The sequence below is a fragment of the Schistocerca americana genome, chromosome 2, assembly GCF_021461395.2.
Source record: "Schistocerca americana isolate TAMUIC-IGC-003095 chromosome 2, iqSchAmer2.1, whole genome shotgun sequence".
NCBI lineage: Eukaryota > Metazoa > Arthropoda > Insecta > Orthoptera > Acrididae > Schistocerca > Schistocerca americana.
The window spans coordinates 477,812,075-477,836,953 of NC_060120.1; the positions used below are offsets into that span (position 1 = coordinate 477,812,075).

The 24,879-nt window shown below is 35.7% G+C and overlaps 1 protein-coding gene across 3 annotated transcripts; it reads left to right on the top strand.

Annotated features, from left to right (window-relative positions):
- Positions 1 to 367: 367 nt before the first annotated feature.
- On the top strand, positions 368 to 24,879 carry LOC124596043. 3 transcript variants are annotated; one of them, XM_047135013.1, is made up of 5 exons: positions 368 to 608; positions 2,212 to 2,262; positions 13,064 to 13,183; positions 18,749 to 18,965; positions 23,887 to 24,879. In XM_047135013.1, the coding sequence occupies exons 1-5, from the start codon at positions 496 to 498 to the stop codon at positions 24,415 to 24,417; spliced, it is 1,032 nt and encodes a 343-aa protein (XP_046990969.1). In that variant the 5' UTR covers positions 368 to 495; the 3' UTR covers positions 24,418 to 24,879. The 3 variants fall into 3 exon arrangements, with proteins under 3 accessions (XP_046990969.1, XP_046990970.1, XP_046990971.1); XM_047135014.1 differs by lacking the exon at positions 368 to 608 and adding an exon at positions 805 to 902; XM_047135015.1 differs by lacking the exon at positions 368 to 608 and adding an exon at positions 916 to 987.

A 24,879-nucleotide genomic window follows, 5' to 3' on the forward strand; every position in this document is an offset into this window, starting at 1 on the left:
CATTTTATGTTAAACAATTACGAATATTTATAAATGATAAAGCCTACATTGCCAAAATTATTATGTGACGGGGTTAAAGTATCAAACACGTCTAATTTATTTCACAATGTTCTGTCCATTGGTTGACAGTGTTCCGCCCGTAGCTTTGACGGCTATGAAATACGTGAACGAGCAAAATATTCAGATCCCAGCTACTCATATTGTATGAACTATCTTCGAAAATATTCTCAAATTATTTTGTATCTAATTTGTAAATTGAAGTGCACGAATTGCTCGGTTTAGACTGTGGTGATTAGTTATCTCGAACGCAATGATCGATGTGTTTAAGTTGTGTCATCCATGACAAGTGAGTTCTTCATGACAGTAGTATAGCAAGACCTTTGCGTGAATTAATTTTGAAGTTTCGAAGCGCGAATGTCAAATTGTGTTGACTGCTGTAAAAAAGTTGGGTTATGTTAAGTATTCAGTTAGCAGTAGATTTTCTCCCGCATTTCCATGGAGACTCCAGTTTTAACAAAAAATCAACAGAAGCGCACTTTAGCAGGAAAGAAGAAACCACGTGAGAAGTGCCTCCGTAATGTGTTGATGAAACCCAAGATATTTACGAAGTAATAACTACCATGTGTTCGTAAACTATAACTGTTTTGTGTTTTAAATAGAGGGATAGCACAGCGTCGTGTATAACTTCTAATCAATACCTGTACGTTAAGGTTACAATATACAGATAAACAGAATGTAGGCACTTGTTTACTTCAACCAATTGAGTCACATGTAGACAGGCGAATGTTGACAGTTCTGTAGTCAAGGTTAAGTGATGCGTATTAATGCTAACTATATCAACGGGGGTGGGGAGTGTACTTTATGTCCACATTTTGCATAGATTGTCATTCAGTCGCGTACTGGTATATTTGCCTACATTTAAAATTCTTAAAAAATATTTGTTGTAATGAATTCTACCAAATTCTGAATGCGAATTTTCACAACGAGGTTCATGTGATATTCAGTATTGTACCCTACGTACATATCAATATCTCTTTAAAAAATATGTTGTTAATCAAAGTCAACAAAAGTTTTAATTTTTCGAACTTTTTTTGTGTTCGTCATAAAGTGTGCCGCCGCCCTCTTGGTAGTGAACGTTATTGAATATGCGTTGTATTGTTAGGGTCAAATGTTTGATTTCTGATGTGAGAATTGAAGACCTCTTGGTTTAGTTACACCAGGGGAGGAATTGTAAATTCCCACAGAGTGAATCTAATCAAAATTTTCAACCAGTTACCAGTGTATGTTGGTCTATGGATCATTTCTTTTAATTAAGTGACTAGCAGATTAGCCAGTTTATCACATTAAAGAATTCTTTGAGATGCACGAGGAGGATATTAGCACTTAACAATTTTTTTATAGTTTATTGTATTATTAGTTGCTGTTTCTTTTGTATAGTTATGTTTTTATGTTTTTTATAATTATGCAGTGATTATTGCACAGGGTTTATACTGTAATACGTTATAGTAACAAAAATTATTGTATTTTTTGTATCCGTCCTATATTGTACTGCAATGATGAAGCATATTTCATTGAAAAATGATCAGTATGGAGTAAAAATTCGTGCTTCTTGACAAACTGTTAGTCAGTAAGCTTTAGAGTAAATGTTGTCATTCGAGGAGGCCAAGTCTAAGTGAACTTTGTGTTCACTTTTAGATTTTCCTTTCTTATTTCATGTATATGCCACAAATATACCTAAGCCAAGAATGACATTTCAAATTATGCAATGCATAACTAGGAGTGTGTAGGGTCTTCCACACCAGTCAAGTCTTCCACATCAAGCAATTGAGCCAGAATTTCTAATTGTAATTTTAAGACCTATACTCTGGCGTCAGAATTGTACTTAAGTACTCAGATAAAAAAAATTATTTTAATTAAATGTTGGGCAGTTTTGAGAGGGTTAACAGTAGTAGTTAAAATGGAACAAAAAATACACAACAGGCCTATTCCGAAATACAAAGCTATGTCAAAAGGATGTGAATATTTATCAATTTAAAACTACATGTCTTTTTGTATCAAATCGCCTGTTTCAGAATTATTGCTGTAAGATCTTTCCTATGTAGACCTGCCCTTTAATGAAAAGTGTTTCTTGCTAATTTGTTATATAAAACAGTTCTGAGTTTTACGGTGTATGTAATGTAGGTACAAGTAAGTGGTATTTTCATTTTTCAGTTTGGTGGCCGATGAAGCTGTTGCTGAAAACATTTTCAAAACCCTGGAAAGGTATGTGCATATGATTTGATTTGATGTTTCGTGTTCCATAGGTCCATCTGTGTTGGATACACAAGGACGTGGATCAAGTCAGTTTTTTACAAATACAATCTGATAATCTTACAGCATATACAGAAATTTGAGTACGTAATTATATAAAAATTTATACAGTAAATTCTTTGGGCAGCAATACAGAAAAAGAAAATACATATTTTCTTAGAATCATTAAAACACTACAGAAAACAGATACAGAGCAGGTTAAATAACATTCTTAGTGGCATTATGTCAACTTGTATTATATAATATTAAAATATTACAATTTATTTAATTAAAAATTCATCTAGATTGCAAAAAGCTTTTTCTAGCAGAAATATTTTTATTGCTTTCTTAAACTTTCTCTTGTTATAAATCTCTGTCGTTATTTCGGGAGGAAGAGCATTGAAGAGTTTTGCTCCAGTGTAATGGACACCCTTTTGTGCCAAGCTCAAATTTCTGAGCTTGCTGTGTATGTAATTCTTCCTCCGTGTGTTATCCTGATGATAATTACTGTTTGGTTGAAATATCTCTCTATTTTTACAAACAAAACACATGAGAGAAAAAAATATATTGGCATGTAGTTGTGTATATTTTAAGTTTACGAAAACTATTTCTACACAAGTCTCTTGGGCGCAATCCACATATAATTCTTAAAGCTCGCTTCTGTGCAATGAACACTTTCCTTGCTAATGGCTGGTTGCCCCAAAAAAATAATTCCGTACTCAATGAGAGAATGAAAATAGCCATAGTATGCCAGTTTTGCAGTGTTAGGTTCAACACGTATAGTGACAACCCGTAAAGCATAGGTAGCAGAGCTAAGCCTCTTACAGAGATCAATAATATGTGAAGACCAGTTCATTTTCTTGTCAATGTACACTTCAAGAAATTTTGTTGTTTCCATTCTTACTATTGGTTGATTACCACGTGGGTCATTCCACATCAAATCACCCAATAAAAAATAAATTTTACACCCACCTTCTTAGATTTTCATGAAATTTGGCTCAAATGGTTCTAATACTATCCTGACAACACCTGCAAAAAATTTTTGCTGTATCTCTTATAGTTTTTTTTAAATAATTTTTTTAAGTTTTTATGTTTTGCGTTTTCCGAACCTTCCGAAATGGTAAATTTAATTTGTATTCAAAACTCTAAAATTGCTTATCTTAAAAACTCTTCTAGATAACATCATGAATTTTTGCAGCAAGTTTATTTATTATACATATTTGAAGATAAAAATGATACTATTAAAATATATTAATATTTTCCATGAAAAAAATATATATATGTATTTTTTTTCTTTTCTTTTTTTAACGGATGTTTTGTTTTATAAGAATTGCAGTATCTAGAGTCTCAGACCTTATAGAATGCTCAAATTTGTTTTAATTTACTCTTAAACATACAGGCTACTTGATAAAACAAAAATAATGATGGCTTTTTAACATGTTTATTAATTATCGTAGATTACATTATCTTTATGTACAAAGATAGTGTAGTTATGACACTTATGTATAACCCAACTGATTGCTTGAAACATTGAATTTTTTGAGTAATTTTGTCTTTTTAATAAACAATAATGCTGATTCAACTTGTTTTTCCACTTCATCCGAGAGCTTTCAGTTCTTTTGATACAGTCTTTATTGAAGTAATACATTCTTCCAGTGCCGCTTGATTGAGGTGCGTCTACTACACAGACTATGTGCTCCAAAGGCACTATGCAAGAATCTTCTCTTTCAGGCCAATAAAATGATGCAGCTGGTCCTGAAGTATGTAGAAATAGAATTTCTGCATCTTCTTCATCACTGAATATTGTTTTTACCAGTCCAAAGTACCAGTTATCATCGTAATTTACAGCCACATAGCTATTTATGGGTGGTTCAACACGAACCCAATCAGAAGATGAATGGAAAGAAAAGAGTAAGGAGGGTTTTACACTATCTGCAGTCCTTCTAATTTCAAGGTTTTTTGTTGGAAGTGGTTTGAAGTTATGAAAACTTGTTGTTCCAGGAATGGTTCGGCTTGCTGAAAAACGGTTTTCTAGTTTTAACCGTAGTAAATCAGCTTCTTTTTTGTCAATAAAGTGAAAATGAACACACATTGATTACTGTCATTATTTGTTCTTTGTCTGAAAGCTGTAGACTAGCTTTCCTTAAAATTCTTTTAATAGTTCCTCCTAGGCCATCACAAATCGACTTCCCATGACTTGTTGCAAAAAAAGTGTGTTGGGCCTTCAAATTAAAGTCTCTCAAGTGTTCAGTCAAATTTTTAAAACTGTTTCTATTTTTGTACTGCCCAGCACAACCATCTGTAAAGTAGTGAACTGAGTCAGTCAGTATGATGTGATGACAGCCACTTTGTAATTTCTTTTTGTACAAAGTTAACAAAACCAGTATCACGTTCTTTGTCATCACTAATAAAACATTGGTTGGAAACAAAAACATTGTTTTCCTCATTTCTTAGAAAAACTCCAACTGGGTGTAGAGTACAACCACCTCTATTCCAGTGGTAACTTTGGATCTCATTTTGTATAACAAAGGAATAATTTTCACTGAAACCCATCACAAGAATTGCTGTTTTGGGTGGTGGGCCTTCTTTCAATCTTTTAAAGGCTGCTGATTGGGATTTTGCTATAAACGAGTGCGGGGTGAGCTTTTCCAATGGCCTAACCAATATAGAAATGTAGTCTTCAACACTGATAGATTGTTTGATCATTTCTGCCTTGTCTGTGTTAACCCACTGACTGATTACAATTTCTTCTTCTAAATCATAATCTTCACTTAGTTTTTCAGATAAGTACTCAGTTAGTGCAGTATTTGCAGTACAGCTGTCGCAATGACGTAGCATGCAGTTTTGGTTTTCCGTGTTGCACACAAGCATCTTAATTAGGTCTTTATAAGATTCTTCAATTTTCACAGCATCCAGTAATAGTTTAACATTCTGGTGGATACTGCATACACATACAGTGTGTGCGCCTGCAGCACCAGCAAGGATACACCATTGAGGTCTCAAGAAACAAAATTTTGAAAATCCTACTTCTACCTCGGGATTCTTCCATTAGAAAGAATAATAGAGTTCTCTCAAGTTACACAAAATGAGTCTTTTTTGCATGTACACATTTTTTTGAACACTTACTTTGTCTTTTGTTCCAGGTAGCACTCTGGAACTTTCATCCTTTTCATAAAAATCTGTTACAAGTCTTACTGTATTTTCAGAAAGAGTTTTACCTTTTTTTGGACCAGGAGTTTCCAAAATACCCTTTTCAGATTTTAGCTTCCTAGCTTGTCGCACCATGTACTCACTTACATTAAATTCTTTCATCACTTTATTTTGACTCCGAGAATCTGGAGCCAAGGTCAGAATCTGGATTTTTCTAGACCTCCCAACAGATGAAATCTTCTCTTTCATAAGAGAAATCATTACATCAATATCCTTTGCTTTCTCAACAACACTTGTATCTTCTTCGACATCATCAGAACTTGGTGCATCATATTTTAATGCTTTTGAAACCGCCTTTTTTTGCAGTCTTTTCGATACTGCTAACCTTCCTTTTATAATAAGACCCTTTACTTTGTTCTGACAAGCCATGAAGCTCTGTCGGTGTTAAACCTAAATTATCAAGAGCAATGTTTGTTTGTACGAGGGATTCATTTCTGGATTCCTGTGATTCTAATTCAACCATGACTTCATCTGTTTCACTTTCATTGACTTCAACTCTTAATTTTTCCTCACAAAAGTTACGGCATGTTGAGCAAAACTTTTGTCCAGGTTTTATGCTAATATTTTTTGTCAGTAATTGTTTAGAAAGATCCAAGCCTACACTTCTCAATGATTTTTTGATGGGCTTTTTGTGTTTTTTTAGTGGGTCTACACATGTTGTTTGATACTTTTCAAAAACGTTTAAAAAGTAGTAGCTGTGGTATGAACATATATTCTTAAATTCACACAGATTAATTCCAGATCGTAAGTGGATCAAATCTTTTTCTTCCTCGCTCAATTCAGATACCGGTTGAAACTTTTTTGAAGGTGTGTAGGTTGTTTGGAAACAGTCAGATTTTTTAAATAACCCTACGCTACAGGTTTGAATATCTGACATACTGATATCACTTTTGGTCTGCTTACTGTTCTGGTTACTTTTATAGGATATTGGAAAAGAATCTCTGTAAACTAAGTAACAGTACTTACTGAAAGTTCGAATAAACTTAATAAAATACTATCCGAGCACTATTTAACACTGTAATAATTTTTTACTTCAAAACACAGGAGTAACAAAACAAAATCCAAGCGTACATTGTTACTTGAAGAAGACAAAAACTTATTTTCGGTGTCTAAGTCACTTGGTACTTTTTATTTTTAAAATATAATTAATATTATTTTAAAAATTAGATAACTGTTAAACAGGTTAAAAAGCCAACATAATTTTTCTTTTATCTAATACAATTAAGAGTATTTTAAAACAAATTTTAGCTTTCTATCAGGTCTGAGACTCTAGATATTGCAGTTTTTGTAAAATTGAACATCCGTTAGCTAAAAAAAAACTTGTAAATTTTTATTCATTTGAAAGGTTTTAATATATCTTTATGGTAATTTTTTTAACATTTAGATATAATACACAAACTTATTCCAAAATTTCATACTTTCTTTAATATACAAATTTTTTTAGTTGTGAGGACACATTTAAGTTAAGATTTCCGACTGCTGAAACAACGCCAAATCTACAAACTTTAAAAATTTATTAAAAAAAAACTATCAGAGAAAGAGCAAAAAAATTTTACAAGTGCTTTCAGGATGATAAAAGAAGTAATTGTACCAAGTTTCATCAAAATCTGACTTGGTTGGTGTCAAGGCCTGGGTGACTTGACATGGAATGACCCTACTATTGGTTGATTACCACGTGTCACACTTCTCTCTCTCTCTTTTTCTGTTTTTGTACAGAATTGAATACAACTGGTCTTACTGGAATTTAATGAGAGATCATTCACCTTGAACCAATTAATGACATCTGAGAGTATGTGATTAATGAATTCCTCAAGATTGTTGTCTGTTCTACTGCTCATAAAAATTGTGGTATCAGCAAATAATGTAAATTTACACGGCAGGCTTGTACATGATGGTAGATCGTTCATAAAAATCAGGAATAATAGTGGCCCAAGAATTGAGCCATGAGGCACTCCACATGTAATGGAACTCAATTCAGAATCTGAGGAAGTGTCACATACTCTACCCGAGCTATTCAAGACAATTTTTTGTTTTCTGTCTTGGAGGTACGACTGTAGCCAGTTGCCTGCAACACCACTTATTCCTACTAATTTTGCTTTTTGCAAGAGAATCTGGTGATGAACACAGTCAAACGCTTTGGATAAATCACAGAAGACACCAAGTGCTAGCATTTTTTCATTAAGGGTTTCTAGGACTTCATTTGCAAATGCGTAGACTGCGTCTTGTGTTGAACGGCCCTTTTGAAAGCCAAATTGGCTCTTGCTGAGAACTCCATTCTTCATGAGATGATGAGTAATTCTTACATGTTTTAGCTTTTCTAGAATTTTGGAGAAAGCTGTCAGCAAAGAGATAGGTCGATAGTTAGTTAGTTCAGCTTTATCGCCCTTTTTGTACAGGGGCTTCACAATGGCATACTTATGTCTTCTGGGAACAACACCTTTCTGAAGGGAAGCATTGAAAATATGACAGAGAATGTCCCTTATCCACACACAAGAATATTTCTGCAAATTACTAGATATATTATCAACCCCTGCAGGGTTCGTACTTTTTAGAGACATGATGATTTTTTGAATTTCTTCTACAGTGACAGAATTAAGGTGCATTTCTGAAATTGTGTTTGAATATACTGCTTGACAAAGAGTTACAGCTTCATCAACATTGGGCTTGCAACCAATCTGTTGAGTTACTGATAGGAAGTGTTTATTAATAATCTCCACCACCGTTTTGGGGTTAGCTACTAGGGTACCTTCATATCTGATTTTATTTACATCTTCTTTGCTTGTTGTATCTCTTCCTGTTTCTTTTTTTTTTTTTTTTTTTTTTTTTTTTTTTTTTTTTTTTTTTTTTTTTTTTACAATGTTCCAAATTGTTTTTATTTTATTATTAGAATTATCTATTTTCTTCTCATAATGAAGAGCTTTTGATTTCCTTTTAGTTTCTTCAAAATTTTACAGTGTAATCTATAGTGTTCCCATTTTTCTACATCTTTACAGAATCTTATTGCAGCATAAGTTTCCCTTTTGGTTTTACACCTTTCTATACTTTTTGCCATAGTGAATGTTTCTTACGTCCAACTGTATTGAGACACCATTTACCTAAGAACTGAAGAGTGATGAAGCAAAGTTCATGTCTTACACTTTTGACACACTGGAAATGAAGTGTTGTGTGCAAGTTCTGGGTTGACAGAAGTGTCCAATCCCACGCATCGGCTTTGACCCGTGACATAAGGATGTTGCCGTGTGTGACGTCATGACGGCGCAGAGTTTGGTTTGTGGTCCGATCCCACGCGTCGGCTTTGACCTGTGACATAAGGGTGTTGTCGTGTGTGACGTCATGACGGCGCAGAGTTTGGTTTGTGAGTGTGGTGTGTTTCTAGATGTCATCGTGTAGTGTTTTGTTGTGCTCTCTGGTGGTATGTTCAGGGTTTTCGTTTGTGTGGTATAACGGGCTCAGTTTGCTTTTGCTCATTATCCAGAATTGTTAGTGTCTGCTGTGTTTGTAGTGGAATTCGTTTCAGTGAGTTAACGATTTTGTGTGAAGGTTAATTTAGTGTTGTTCGCTGTACATCGTGTGGTAATTTTAGTAAAATTAATCGGTTGTTGTTTTTGTTCAGGAATGGATATGATGGATAAAATTAACAGTGCGCAGGTCAAGGGAAGTGTTCGATCCCAATGTGTGGCTGTGTATGTTGATATTGGGAGATTTTTTTGCGCTATATAGGCCAAGGGAAGTGTTTGATCCTAATTTATGGGATCGGGAGCTGCTGTTGAGCTATATAGGTCAAGGGAAGTGTCCGATTCCAGATGATATTGTGTTTAGTGGTATTTGGGGAGTTTTGTGATGTCGGTTTTTTTCGTCTTTTTGTGTGGATTTGTATGGGGGTGGGTGTCTAAATTTGTTTATATTTAGTTAGCCCCCCCCCCACTCAAAAACACCCCATTTCCCGCCCTTGTCCCATTAGTGTCATTAGGCTTTTTGTCGAAAGTGTGTGTGTTTGTTTTTCAATGTATTTTCGTCCTCCTAATGTGTATGTAACGACTTTATATGCGCCATACTGGAATCATGGTTTATGGTAGTTTCCGCCATATTTGTGACGTCATGGTCAAAGCAGATGGGTGGGATCGGACGCTTCCATATTTCCCAAGTTCTGCTCACGTGCTGTGAAAATCAGTTTATGGTTTCAGAATTAATTTCTTTGGGTAAAGGGGCTGAGTGAGTTACTCAAATGAAACTTTGAGTTGAAAAAAGGAGCAGCTAAAAAGTAAAGGGAAAAGTGAAGAATCTCGTGGTCATTGTTTTGCCGAGCAGGCAACACATGGGCTTCAGTGTCTCAGAGGTTTGAATAGCAACAGTGCATCCATTGTAAACCATTATGACAAGATTAATATAGCTATGAGGACATGGTGTTTGGCTGACAGAAACTCCAAACAAGTATACATGTGTTATTTCAGTGACCAGTTAAGACTGGGTGGATTGCATGTGGATTACATTACTCCACAATAACAATCAAAACAGTAAGTGGACATTATAACAAAATTAAAAGTACAGCATTGAGTTGCAAAGTAGGTAATTGCTGTTCTATCGCTAGAAAAGAATTTATCTTGAGAGTATGAAGGGTGTAATTTTAGGTCACTCAGCATGTTTGCTTTAAACAGCTTCACTAATTGTAACTGAGGCATTCCATTTTCAAAATTGTCATTTGGAAAATGATAAACCAAAACATGCATGCTGTTTACTGGGCACTGAATTGTCTGTTAAACACATGCCCGCCCACCCACACCACACACAGTAGTTTCTTGAAATCACTTTTTCACCATTTCCAGATTTCAGTTCAGGTAGCTAATCTCCATGTACACTGAACAAATCTGGCCTCACTATTTCTTTGAAGTATGGTGGTACTGAGGCACTATACATAGTGCAAATCTGGAGCATTTTTACAGTACTTTCAGTTCTTTTTCTGCATGAATGTTCATGACCTGCCTCTTGTAGGGGAGCACGACAAAGCATCCTCGCCAAGAAAACGAACCTACACCAAGTCCATCTTCAAGCTCCAACAGCCAACCAAATTTAATAGACAATGTATTAATAATAGTGAAGCGTGTTTTGAAATAACACCTGCACCATCCATTTCGTCTGTTGCAATAGTGGATTATGTGGATATGCTCTGAATTGGTGTCTGATTTTTCGGCAAGGATGAAGAGAAATCTGTTCCTTTGATCTTGTTTGCAAAAGAATCTTATGCAGTTTGTAATGTCTTTATAACACTTCAAGTATTGGTTTTGGATGAACACAGCGTGTCCAATCCAATTCTCTTAATTGGATGGACAAGTAATTAATGATGATGTCTGAAGTGACTTTTCCCATTCCCCATTCAGTTTACTGTAAAGTTTGTAGGAGGTCAACTGTATATTTTCAAAGTGAGAACATAACCATAAAATGATTTGAAACATTCTTGTGGACCCTCAAATTTACAATTTTAACAAGTAGACTTACAGTTTCTGTTTCATCTACGGTTGATCCATCAGTTTCGTCATTGTCACTTATAGCAGATACGCAGTAGAGCACTGAATGTTCTTGGGAGTAAAAATTATGTAACAATGTACTTGAGCCATATATTATTGTCAAATTAAGATAAAGTCAACAACAGGTCAAAGCTGTTAAATCATTTGCTTTATTTCTAGCTTTTCAAATGTAATACTGTGACATGGCATACTCATTTTGCACTTCGTAGTTTGCTAAGATGGAACTTGGCTCATTTCGCCATTTGGGAATTTTTTTATCAGTATCTACTATGACTGAAATTGTTTTTTCTTTTTTTTTCCCCAAATGTTTGCATGGTTGATTTCTGAGGATACTATTCACCAACTTTTTCAATTTGTAGCTCAGTATTGTACAATGGTTTAATTCCATTAGGTGTATCTGTAGTTTTAACAATTTCATTTGTTTTTAGCTGCAGTTAACTGCCTTCTGTTCACCCGCTTGTTGTTTACTTTCTGGTAGTCTATTTATGCTTTTTGGAGAATTTTCTTCAGTCTGCTTGTTGATGTCTGTATTTGGTATATTTTCTATCATGGGTTTTGTTTCACTGTTACACATGCGATTTGCACTAGCGGTGGAAGTCACTGTAGCCACATTTGTGTTGTCGTCGTCATAATCGTGATCACTATTTTCCATAGGAAAATTACTTGTCAATGATGGAAGTACACTTTCCAGAGTCCCTACTTTTTGCTTGATCAAAGGTTTTGAAGCACTTTACTGAACATAACATTTTCACTTTCGTTGTTCGTAGTAGTTTCAGTATTTGACTCCTGATTTTTGTTTGCTTGTTTGTCTAATTACTTTTGTTGTGCAGTTAACACTGATTAAATTCTCACCTGCCAAGATTGCTCCCACATTGACAGTGTCAGAAGTGTGTTGTGTAGCACATTGCTTTCACAGTGAGCCTTACAGTGATTTCCAGGAGGAGTTCTCAGTTGAGGTGTACATTTTTTCTGTCAGCTATTCCTGTGTCTAACAATGTTTATCACTGTAGTTTCTCTCAGGTGTCTGCTATAATGTCTAAGTTTGCTACTGATTCAAGTATGTTCAAGTACTTAGGTTCAGTGTGATCTTGGATTCAGCATGCTCCACATAGCTTACTAGACCGTGTTATGTTGACCTGCAGCTTATATACCATCTTGTAACTTTCACAATCAGAGACCACTTCCTTAACGTGATACTGTAACCTACAAAATGTGTTCCACAAAATAACTTGGTCACCGTCTTTCACTTTTATTTTACAGCGTATAGAAAGAAATTAACATTCAACAAGAGCTATTCTACCTATGTACTCAAAAAATATTGAAGTAAATGGAGCAAATGCCTCATCTGTAAACCAAAATAATGTTTGTCAAATTGTTGCATCTAAGTTGCAGAAAATTATGGAAAAGCAGGGAAAAAATTTTTATTTTCTTAAGTGTTTGAAGATGTTAATAACAAGAACATCTCCCATACTCCCAGTGGTGTCTCAATACTTTGATAGTTAAAAGCAAAAGATACGACACAGTTGCAGTACTGTGAAAAGGGGAATTGCTACTCACCATATAAAATCGAGGGTGAGTTGCAGACGGGGGCAACAGGCCTTCGAACGTAGGGGGGAAAAAAACACACACACACACACACACACACACACACACACACACACACACACACACACACACACACACACACACTCTCTATCTCAATGATAACTGGCCATTGAGACCAGGCTCAGTGACCAGAGACAGTGGTCTGTGTGTGTGTGTGTGTGTGTGTGTGTGTGTGTGTGTGTGTGTGTTCTACTTTAGAAGATGGCCTTTTGGCCGAAAGCTCAGTTGTATAATAGCAATCCTTTTGTTGTTTCCGTATTTGACTCAACATCTTTATACGGTGAGTAGCAGTGTACCCTTTTTGTAATACTGTCATTTTTCCATCCTGAATTTTCTGTTGTTTTATATTTGTAATACTAGTTAATGACATCACTGGTCAAAGCCAAAGTCTTGTATATTGAAATAAATTGACACCTTCTGTTGCATTCATTTTTCAGCACAATTAATGAAAGTGAAGAACAAATAACATCTGATGTCAAAACCAGTAAATGTGATAATCCCAAGAGAAAAACAGAAAAAAACAAAAGGCAAAGAGTGCTCAAAGAGAAAGGACTGAGGTAACGTACATTACAAAGTGTTTGTGTAATTTACTTCATTGAAATTGTATGTTGCCTCATAAATATACTTGGAAACTAGATATATTCAGATAATTTCATACATAAATTTTAACCTTGCTACGCGTTTGCTTGTGTGTAAAACCCACTAGACTGTTTCTGATTGCTGTCAGTTACAGATGCTAAATACAGAGTCAAAATGTGTGTTCATAAAAATCGATTTTTGTAAAATAAACAGCAGCATAATTACAGCCAGCGCCATTGAAAATCCAGATCCAAATCTCGTAGATATATTTGCCAAAATTAAATGCGAATTTCAAGTGATCAACTTGCTGTTTACATATCTTCATTCCTGAAGCACTAGTAACAAGTTGTCTCCTTAGGTTTGGTTGATAGAGCATGAAGATGGATAAACTTAAGCATGCACATGTGTGTCTGTTACTCAATATCATAATGTGTACTGTATAATATAACAAAAAGATTTTTAAGAAACTTAGCGACTATGGAATAGCAGCTGATAAACTTTTTAAATACAAAAAACAGGAAAGAATTGAATCCAATACACTATAGTGATGTTATCTATATGATAATATGAAACTGCTGTAAGGTCTTAATTGGGAAGGTCTCAAAAAAAGTTTTGGACATAAATTTTTCTTAGAAAATTGTGGTCTCCTGGTTTGTTTGTGTTATTTCTTATTAGCCGAAAATGACCCAAAATAATGTGCTGGCAGCCACTTCAGACACGCGTATCAGCATAAACGCTACTGCCGCACTTCAACATTCTGTCCGGTAAATTCAGGAACATTCTGCCCAGGCCTGGCCACATCAACACTCAGTTCCCAGCTGCTCCACTGACTTTCCATAATAAATCCACTGGTGTGATGCCCTCTTTTGCACCAGTATCTTTGAATCCAATCCAGACCCAAACCAAAACCTTCATTGGTGGGGACTGGAGGGCTACCATATCATGTTAACCCCAAGGGGTTTTAGGGGTGGGTTGTGAAGTTATAATGGCATGCATGGCAAACCACATTACATTTATTATATATATTGACATTCTGTGTTTTGATCAAGATTCATCTCATTTGACTAATTTAGCACTATTTTTCATTGCATGTATACTGTTTCTATGATAGAGCAATCATCATAAATACTGAAACAATAGCTGTACCTGGCCACACTTTGCTGTGGTTTAGTCTGCTTGAATAGCACAGGATATGCACAGGAATTGGAAATACGCCGTAATCTCCTTCTCTCCCCAGTCTTTGTCCATCCCGCCCTCCTCCTCTCTTTGTCAATCTTTCTCCATCTTCCCCCTATCTCTGCCCGTCACCTCCTCCCCCCTCTCTCTGTCCATCTCCTCCTCCCTACCTCTCTCCTCTCTCTGTCTGTCTGTCTTCTCCTCCCCCTCTCTATTCATCTCCTCCTGCCCCCTCTGTGTGTCCGTCTCCTTCTCTTCCCACCTCTCAGTCCATCTCCTCTTCCACCTCTCTCTCACCTTGAGCCTTATTTATTGTTATTGCAAATCCACATTCTGTAGTAGTATTCTACTCATAAACCAATGCGCCATAAATACAACTTCTCTGTTTGCTAACATTTCACTATTTGCAAATATATAAATAAAAGTGTGTAGTCTATATGCATCCAAACATTTATTACAGTAATGTTTAAAATTTTGAAGAAATGTGGAAAGGTCCATTTCAGATTTTTGGGAATGATTTACATATTTATATGTTGCATGTATTAAAGATACACATATACTAAAGAACTAGCTGCACTCATTTTAGAATTCAACATTGTGTCAAAATTTCAAACAATTGTTCAAGAACTTTTGGAGATTAATGATTGTGAACAATACAAAATTTAAGTTTTTGTGATGTTTCCCCTTTATTGTGTATATATTAAAACACTTGAGTATTTGAATGCAATGTTGTGTCAAAATTTCAAAGCAATCCATGAAGAACTTTTGGAGATTTGAGATTTTGAAGAAATGAACACCTATGTTTGTACTTTTTTAGAAAATGTAAACGTCCCTAATCACAAATCTCCAAAAGTTTTCGACCGATTGCTTTGAAATGATGACACAATGTTCCATTGGTATACTCATTATCTGCCTATATGTAATACATAAGTTTATATAGGTTCAATAATAGGGAAAACTTGTTACAAAAATTACTTATACATCTATTATACATCATATATTCAATAATTAGGTACCTAAAAACACACCCATATTAGAATTCAGATTTCTCAAAATTTCAGAACCATCATTAAGAACTTTTGGATATACACAATTTTGAACAAAGGAACATTCACATTTTTATTTATATAGATTTCCGTGTAGTCCATAGTTGCATAGTAGCAGTAAAAATTATACTACAAGGTTCATCATGAAGTGTGATATTCTTTTCTTTTAAAAAAAATAAAATAAAAAAAAACAGTTTTGTTTCTCAAAATGTGCATAATATATCATTTGTGGTGTGGCAACACTGCAGGATTAAGAGAAGGTAATGTTTTCGACTTCTCCAAAGACTCAAAAGCAGAATAGATAGTTTAAGTCATAGCTGAATCTTCTTCTGATTACCAAAGCTTCAGAGTTCGAATCTCAGCAGTTGCAGTGTGTATAACTTTTAATGTTTGCCTCTATAAGTTTAATTACTACATTTGAATTTATTTTCAGCTCAAACCTCAGCACACTATCCATCCTCTCTTCTCTCTGTATTCACCACACAAAAGATACTGCATAATACAGATTTCAGTACTACTATAAACACAGTAGCATAGTTCATCACAATGAAAAATACAGAAAGCATTTACATCAATTCGGAATGGTGAACTTTGGGAGAGGAGGACACTTTAATTACATCATAATGGGTATTAATGAAGTAAAATTTCAGTGTTCAATAAGAACATTTATACTGTGCAGTTGTTGGTATCCATAAGACACATCAGATCATTATCATCACCACCACCATTAGTCATTTTACTCATTGCTGAGTGTTGTGACTTCATTTCTTAATTCACTTCTGAAGTAACTGAATCTTTGGCCAGCATATCCATCCAAAGCAATGTTCACCTCTTCTTAGTATAATGTGAAGAGGTAGGCCAGTACTCTTCTTCACTTTTAAAATAAGTCTGAGTCGCAATAAAAGACAGACATGTTTAATAACTAATGTGCTGAAAATAAAATAGTACAAATTGCCAGTGAAGTTGGAAAACGAGGTAGTGAGTTACAATTTGTCAGCTGAGTATTTGAGTAAATGGAGCGCAAAAGGGATAAACAGGTCATTAAAAGTGCTGGAGTGCTTTTGAGAGACTAAATAGTGTCTACTATTAATTACTATTTCGGATTCGAGGCAGTGAGAAGTGGACTTCCTATGTGCGCTGGAGAGGAGCTTGTTGCGAATTACTAGGGCAGACTGGAAGACAAAAAAAATCGACCAGGGCAACTTTACAATGGCCGATGAAAATATTAGTAATCGTTAGCACTTCTACAAGGCACAACAGAAGCTTCCTTAATGCTGTAGCAAATCATGTTGTTGACAATGACACGCTGATGTCGTGTTTGCTAGGAAGTTTACGTTGCAGTCACGAAGATGGCCAGAAATGGTGTGCGTGTTTATTCGTTATATTCCAGTGAAAAGCTGTATTAATTGACTTCACAAATTAAGGAACACATCTTCAGCATATTCATCCCTTTTTTTCTTTTACCACCAGACAGTCCTTTCCATAGAATATGAAGTATTTTTAGATAGATTGGAAGTCCAGTAATATAAAGAAAAGAAGTGAACTGTTGCCAGTTAAGTCAAGAGAGGCAATACTGACCCTACGACTTATATTAGAAAATAGATTAAGGAAAGGCAAACCTACATTTCTAGCATTTGTAGACTTAGAGAAAGCTTTCAACAATGTTGACTGGAATACTCTGTTTCAAATTCTGAAGATGGCAGGGGTAAAATACAGGGAGCGAAAGTCTATTTACAATTTGTACAGAAACCAGCAGATGGCAGTTACGAGTCGAGGGGCATGAAAGGGAAGCAGTGGTTGGGAAGGGAGTGAGACAGGGTGTAGCCTATCCCCGATGTTATTCAACTTGTATATTGAGCAAGCAGAAAAGGAAACAAAAGAGAAAATTTGGAGTAGGAATTAAAATCCATGGAGAATAAATTAAAACTTTGAGGTTCGCCGATGACATTGTAATTCTGTCAGAGACAGCAAAGGACCTGGAAGAGCAGCTGAACAGAATGGACAGTGTCTTGAAAGGAGGATATAAGATGAACATCAACAAAAGCAAAACGAGGATAATGAAATGTAGTCCAATTAACTCAGGTGATGCTGAGCAAATTAGATTAGGAAATGAGACACTTAAAGTTGTAAAGGAGTTTTGCCACTTGGGGAGCAAAATAACTGATGATGGTTGAAGTAGAGAGGATATAAAATGTAGACTGGCAGCGGCAAGGAAAGCGTTTCTGAAGAAGAGAAATTTGTTAACATTGAGTATAGATTTAAGTGTCAGGAAGTCGTTTCTGAAAGTATTTGTATGGAGTGTAGCCTTGTATGGAAGTGAAACGTGGACGATAAATAGTTTAGACAGAAACCTTTCAAAATGTGGTGCTACAGAAGAATGCTGAAGGTTAGATTGGTAGCTCACATAACTAATGAGGAGGTATTGAATAGAATTGGTGAGAAGAGAAATTTGTGGCACAACTTGACTAGAAGAAGGGATCGGTTGGTAGGACATATTCTGAGTCATCAAGGGATCAGCAATTTAGTATTGGAGGGCAGCGCGGAGGGTAAACATCGTAGAGGGAGACCAAGAGATGAATACACTAAACAGATTCAGAAGGATGTAGGTTGCAGTAGGTACTGGGACATGAAGAAGCTTGCACAGGATAGAGTTGCATGGAGAGCTGCATCAAACCAGTTTCTGGACTGAAGATAACAACAACAACAACGAGACAAGAGGGGGTGCTGGCTAGCAGTTGAATGAAAAATCAAGCTGAGGGTTTCAGGTCACAGTTATGAGAGCAATTAAATAGGGAGAATCAATGTTTTTAGCTGGCTGAGAATTTAACAGCTGGACCAAGAATGGTAGATACCATGAACTTTACACAACACCTGTTGTCCATGGAAAATGCAAGTAACCAACATTTTTTAAACTGTAAGCTGAATTTATTAAAATTATCTTTTGTCATCTCCCAGATTAAGTATTGCTGTGTTAATTTCTCCAGTTTCTGCTTCTATGCCCTTTCTGTAATTTATGTTTAACTCTTGCAGTTTGCACAGAGCAATACTCATCTTTTTGACTATCCCAAACACTTTATATGTGACAGCACTTTGGTATATGCCTTGGGTTCTGAGTCTTTTAATATGATATCCTGTACAACAAGTAAATTAATTCTATGTTGGGAAAGATTTTCATATTAATCAACTTTCACTGACTGTAATAATTGACAACCAACTGTAACTTCTTAATGGCAAAGGAAGGGGAGGCAAAAGTCTTAAATAAGCATTAAATGCAATAATTTATTATGACAATTGTATGACATCTTTTACTTTTCTTTGCAGGAAATATTTATGTCTGGGTGTGAATGAGGTTGCACGTGCTGTTGAGGGTGGGCACATTCTATCTGTGCTACTTGAGAAGGATGTTGATCCACAGTTTATGGTATCACATATAGGAACTTTGTGTGCAGTTCACAATATTCCATGCATTGTTGTGTCAGGCCTGAGAAATGGGACAAGCAGAGCATTTGGATTTCCATGCATATGTCTTGGAGTGAAGGTAGAGCATAAGAAAAATGAAAGCTTCATATTGATTGCTAATTTAACTGCTGTAATTTATTAATCTTTCATATTGTGATCACCAGTTTCATAATTAAATTTTACTACAAAGAGACACTTGATCTGATTTTGTTGATTACTGGTTTGCAGCGAATTCCTTAGGGTTGTAAGTAGCCAAGCAATGTTCCATACAAATTACCGCAGAAATACAGTAGCTGAGCTGTAGAAAACATTTAAATTTAAGATACTGAGAGGAATTATTGCATATCTGCTACTTTCCATAAGATAGCTCTGCTTCCAGATTGGTGTTAAATGATCACCTGTGGGCATTCAGGCATTTTTGCTTCATTGAGGTTCAGTAAATCTGTTTCAGAAGCTGGCTGGTTGTCAACATCACCAGTTCTCTATTAATATAAGCTCTGTATATGTGCTTTAGCAACTGTTGGTGGGTGTTGTGTTATGGTTTTCACTCACCGGTGGTGAGAGTATGGGAGAAACATCTGATAAAGACACCTTTGACTGTGCATGTGTGTTTGGTGGATGGCTATTGAGGGAAAGAACCAATAGTGTTAAACCTCTGGAGCTCCTTTTGTGCCCTGTTGTACTGGGCTAACTCATGTTAGACTTTGTACATGTTGGCTGTTTCTTTAGCTGCTCTTGGGTCGAGAATTGAAGCCTTTAAATTCTGTATCTAAAACTCGAAGTAGAATAGGCATAGTACAGATGAACAGAATGTCTTGGAGTTCAGAATCTGTTGGAAAATGGTAGGAGGAAACTTTCAAAAGAAATCCTTATTCTGCATACATGAGGAGTTAACGGGATAAAGTGTACACTAAAATTTGTAATAAGAAATTATTTTATGGTAATCCCTGTACTAAACATTAAAATACTCAGCAGCCTGCATTGCTTCGTTAAAGGGAAGAAACTGGCAACTGTTCTAGCCTTCTGACTCTGAGGATGAAACCATAGAGGCACCAGAGATTCTCATTGTGTGTCAGCTCCAGGAATTACTGGCATTGGTGTGATCATCGTGTCACACAGCTATTATACCAGAAGAAACTAAATATCAGCCAACTAACGTATAGGTATTTTAATTGTGCGATATAAACTGCTCAAACTTCTTGTTGTTATGATTGGTGCCAATCTCCACATGTTGCCATAAGTATGTGGCTACAGAGCGATGTTACTTCTCTCTTCCCATGAACCATTCACAAGTGGAACCGAAAAAGGGGGGAGAGGGAAGTGACAGTTGTACAAAAAATACCCATCTCCACACACCATGGGATGGCTTGTGGAATATAGATATAAAAATATCATGGACCTTATTTACTAAATATGGATATGGAGTCCCTCTAATTGTACAAAATGATCTCCTCCTCCCGAGGTCATGGTCATGTGTCAGATCTTCATTTTTTTCTTTGCTATATATACTTACCTCTTGGGAAACTGGTTTAAACAAAAGATTACCCCCCGAAAATCTTAACTGTCTTAAGATTCTGCCTGATGTAAAGGTTGGTTATTAAACAGGAAGGCATAAGCGAAGCTGATACTACATGTTTGATTTTTTCAACTTGCATGAACAGTGTTCTTAGTCCTGTTTCCAAGGAGAAATACGTAGCCAGCTACAAGAAACAAGTTTACGAATTTATTCATTAAATGCAGCTATGTGATTTTCCTAAATAACTTCAGGTAATTACCATGGTAAATATTTTGAATACAGCCCTCACAGACCATTTTCTTTGCCAGCCTTGTACAGAATAGGAAGTGCTCCATCTCTAATGTTGTTGGTCTGAATGTGAAGCTTTACTCCAACTTTCCTTCCTTTCTCAGCACATACTGGGATTGTTGTTCCTAACACTCAAACCGCATGTGCAAGTGCAGTGCAAAAATGCTCTTTATAAAATGCAGTCTTCAGCTTTGAAATGACGCAAGTAATTGAGTCTTTCAAGATTATAGAGAAAGTAAAATAATCATTGTGTATCTTTGTAGTTTGGTTGTTGTATTCTCCAAATAAGAAGAAACATTTAAACAAAGTTAAGGATTTTTAAACAAAAAGCCTTTATGCTTCTGATATTTGTATATTAAATGATCCTGGTCTGTACTGGGATTGACAGCTTGAGAGATAGCTAGAGGTGGAGTGACTTCGTAATTAATGGCCAACTGTCTTTGTCAATCACTTTATATGTTTAACTTCACCTGCTGCAGTTAAATTTTATTTTCACGTTTTATCTACATCTGAATGAACCACTGGTAGTGAGACTCAAAAGAAATTATTTTTCACTTCTCTCTTCCATTTCTTGTTTTTAAAAAAAATATCAGTGCTGATAAAACAATGTGGATTTCTAACACTTCTGTCCTATAGGCCCAGATATTCATAGGGTCTTGATGTATAAGATACATGCCGCTCTGACCGATGTGAAGTGATGTGTTGAAGCACAACGAGAAGGTCCTCCACTACCAATTATCTCCTTATACTCTTGCAGGAGATGTTCAGTGGAAATGGTAAATTACTGTACTTAGAATCAATTAATCACCGATATGACACCATTTTAGAGGGAAACAATCCCCATTTAAGGTGATTCCAATAGATGATAGGTAGGGCAAACCCAGTGAGGCATGTGCTGACAACACAATTTAGACAGTATAACAATGGAAATTCCTTGATGCAACAATACGTAAAATACAGGAGAGGCAACCACTCACTAAAGCGGACTGATGTATGGAGCATAGAAACATGAAACTGAAAACAGTACTCACAATAGCTTTCAAGTGCTTGCTCTTTTTCTAGTCCTGATTCACACATACAACCACACACACTCCCATGGCAAGATTTTAGACAGTAAGTAGACAATGGCTAGAATTTGGAGAACTAAGTCATTGTGGTGATCTGTTTAGATGCCAACACAGTCTGCCCTAGAGTTTATGCTAAGCTTAGAAAATAGTGCACCCTCTGATGGACTTCTGAGTTCATGTCTATAATTTAGACAATTTGATGGCAGTGTAAAATTTTGAGTGCAGTACATAAGCAAATACTTCCAACAGTCTGGTGAGAGATGGTGCCCACTACCATACCGAGGAGAGTAAGAAAGTTTCATAGGTCGATTCCCTCAACTCACATTAATCATGCAGCTCTTGCAAGAATGTGGGGGTTAATGCAGAGGATATCTCAACATTTTGACAGTGCTGAAGATAACTCTGCAGATGGGAGGTGAAATGAACCTTTACTGGAGCAAACATAATTCAGTATTGCTTGATGAGACACCCTATATTTATTTATAAGAGAGTCTTATGGTATATACATGTGTGGTTAAGTGCCAAAATATAAAATAAAATGCTCATGCTTCAATCACTACTATAATGTTTCTCTGTGATTTGTTATGTCTTTCAAATGGCAGAAAGAGTCAAGGCTATACCACCTCCAACAGAATTGTGGTAGTAAAGCACTGTTCACCAGTCTGTGATATTGAAAATAACCTTTGTACCTTTCACACAATTTTGGATCTGTGGTATGTGATACCACTTCCGAAAGAGGCAAGGAATTCCACGTCACTGCATGGCTAGTGTAACCCTGCACTAGAGGTCTACCTACATAAATAAAACACAACTGCTGAAAGTTAACTGCTGTGTTACAGTGCTCCAGAGACTTTTAGAAAACCTTTAAATGTAGGCTTTAAATGGAGTGAGTGCTTGAGAAGTGCAGTCATGGTATTATTAAGGTTGTATTGAGCATGTGGACTGTCGAAATAAGTGTCAGACAGTATTAGTTAGCAGGAATAGTGTATAGAATTAATATGTTCATTTGCACAAGACTTTAAAAATATTCGCTTCTGATTTAGGCTTCAGCAACATTTTTGGATTGCAGGCAAGTATCATTTCTCAGGAACAGTGCTTCAGTTTCATTTTTGCTCCAGCTGTCGTGATTCAGATACATCAGGGGGGGAGAGGGGGGGGGGTGGTAACCGGAAAGGCATCCGGCCACTCTTTATAATTAAACAATCCAAATCCGTTCATAACCACAGTGACCCTGTGCAGATGCAGGAGAGAGGGACCAAAAAATAATCCAGATGAAAGATGTTTGGTAGGTCTCTTATAAAAAGGGTTCTGCAGTGACAATGAGAAGCTGTTATTTGTTTAAATATGGTAGATACATTGTCCAATGAAACTGTTTGACATGGTGTGTAGAAATAGTCACAAGCCATCTTCTGCATAGATATTGATTTTCTTGTGTCCTCCAGGCACTGAATTTCTTCTGCAAGGTATTCAGGAACTTTTAAAATGGCCTCTGACATGATACAAACCAACAACTTTTTTTTTTTTTTTTAATAAAGACTTCACTTTGATAGTGATGGAACGGTGCAAGTAGGGGTGAGATTGTGGTTACGTTGACTGTCAGATGTTCTACAGTGACTGTATCAACAAACTGGTCTCCTGTTGGGAAATATGTGTATGGCTCCAGGGTGACTTTGTTGAAAAATAAAATATATGTAGGCATGACGAATAAAGATGTAGAATGTTGATAAAGTTTGCTTTACTCAAAAAGCTTTAAGAGTTTTCGCACAAAAAATTCAGAAGCATTACTTTCCAGCGTGCTATCATAATAAGGAAAAGGATTAGTTATATAAATAAAAGATTGAGTTTTGCATTGTCAGCACTTTATGCGTTGTCTTCTGTCATCCTTCCACCCATATTTCCATTTGTTAGAAAGAGTTCTTGTGCTGCAATTAAGTTCAAATGTTCACATTGAGCCAGTCAACATTTACACTGTTGATAAGTGTGGGCATTTTCATTCATTTATTCAACATCAGTAATTAAATTTTATTTGCCTTTTTATATTTTGTAAATCTTATTTTTTTCATGTGATAGTATATTGAGTAATGCCGTTTTTCCTAGTGTACGATGATTTTTGCTCTGTTTTGTTGCAGGTTGTCAATAGCAATGAGGAAAATGCCTTTGCAGCTATGCATCAGTGTATCTTAGAGGTCTTCCATGCCCTTTCTTTCAGTAAGTCACCTACTGAATTACAGGCTGACTCACCAGTTTCTGTAGAAACAACACAACTATCGGAAGAATTAGAAAATGTCGAAGCTTTAGCAAAACCTGAAGCTGAAAATAAAAATGTAGAAGATGATAAATCATTTACAGCCTTTTATAGGTACAGAACTAGTACTAAGGAAAGGGTGTTTGTACCACAAGGACGTAAGCAAACAACAGATGAATTTATTTCCATTGGATCCACAGAAGAAAATATCACTTCTCTGCAAAGTTTGAAAGGAATTTCAGTAAATTTTTCATCCTTGGATAGAATGAATTTGAAAAGGAAGAATAAATCAGAGAATCAATCAGGAATCAATGACTTTGGTGTGGAGTACAGATTGCATGAAATAAAACGGATACGACCAAATCCAGATAAAAAGAAGAAACTGAAAGTAAAAAAAATAAAAACAGTAAACTAATAAACTAGTTTCAGTTTGTCCTTTCACATCCTTGACAACTTAAAATGCCATGATATTTCTGCACTGTATTTATTAAGGTGACAATATTGGACACATGAAGCTGACCAAGTTGTGTACAGTATTTACATGGGAGGCAGAAATCTTTAAGACAGAGTTACTGTAGAAAAGTATTGAAATCTTATTTCTATGAAGTGAATTTTCAATTAATTACAGAAAAAAAAGGTGCTGACTCTACCGGATACTTTCATCACATCATCTTAAAATTTTGTTTTGTTAAAGCATTATCATTTCTGAAGGGATTACCCAATGAAACAAATGCGGAGAATCTAGGTACAAGGGATAAGAAACAGTATGATGTATGAAAGTGTAAGGAAATCGCATATCTTCTCATTCTCATTTCCTTCATGTCCTGTATGTTTTTAAATTATGAACCTGCGTAATGCAGTAATTTTTTTTTTTTTT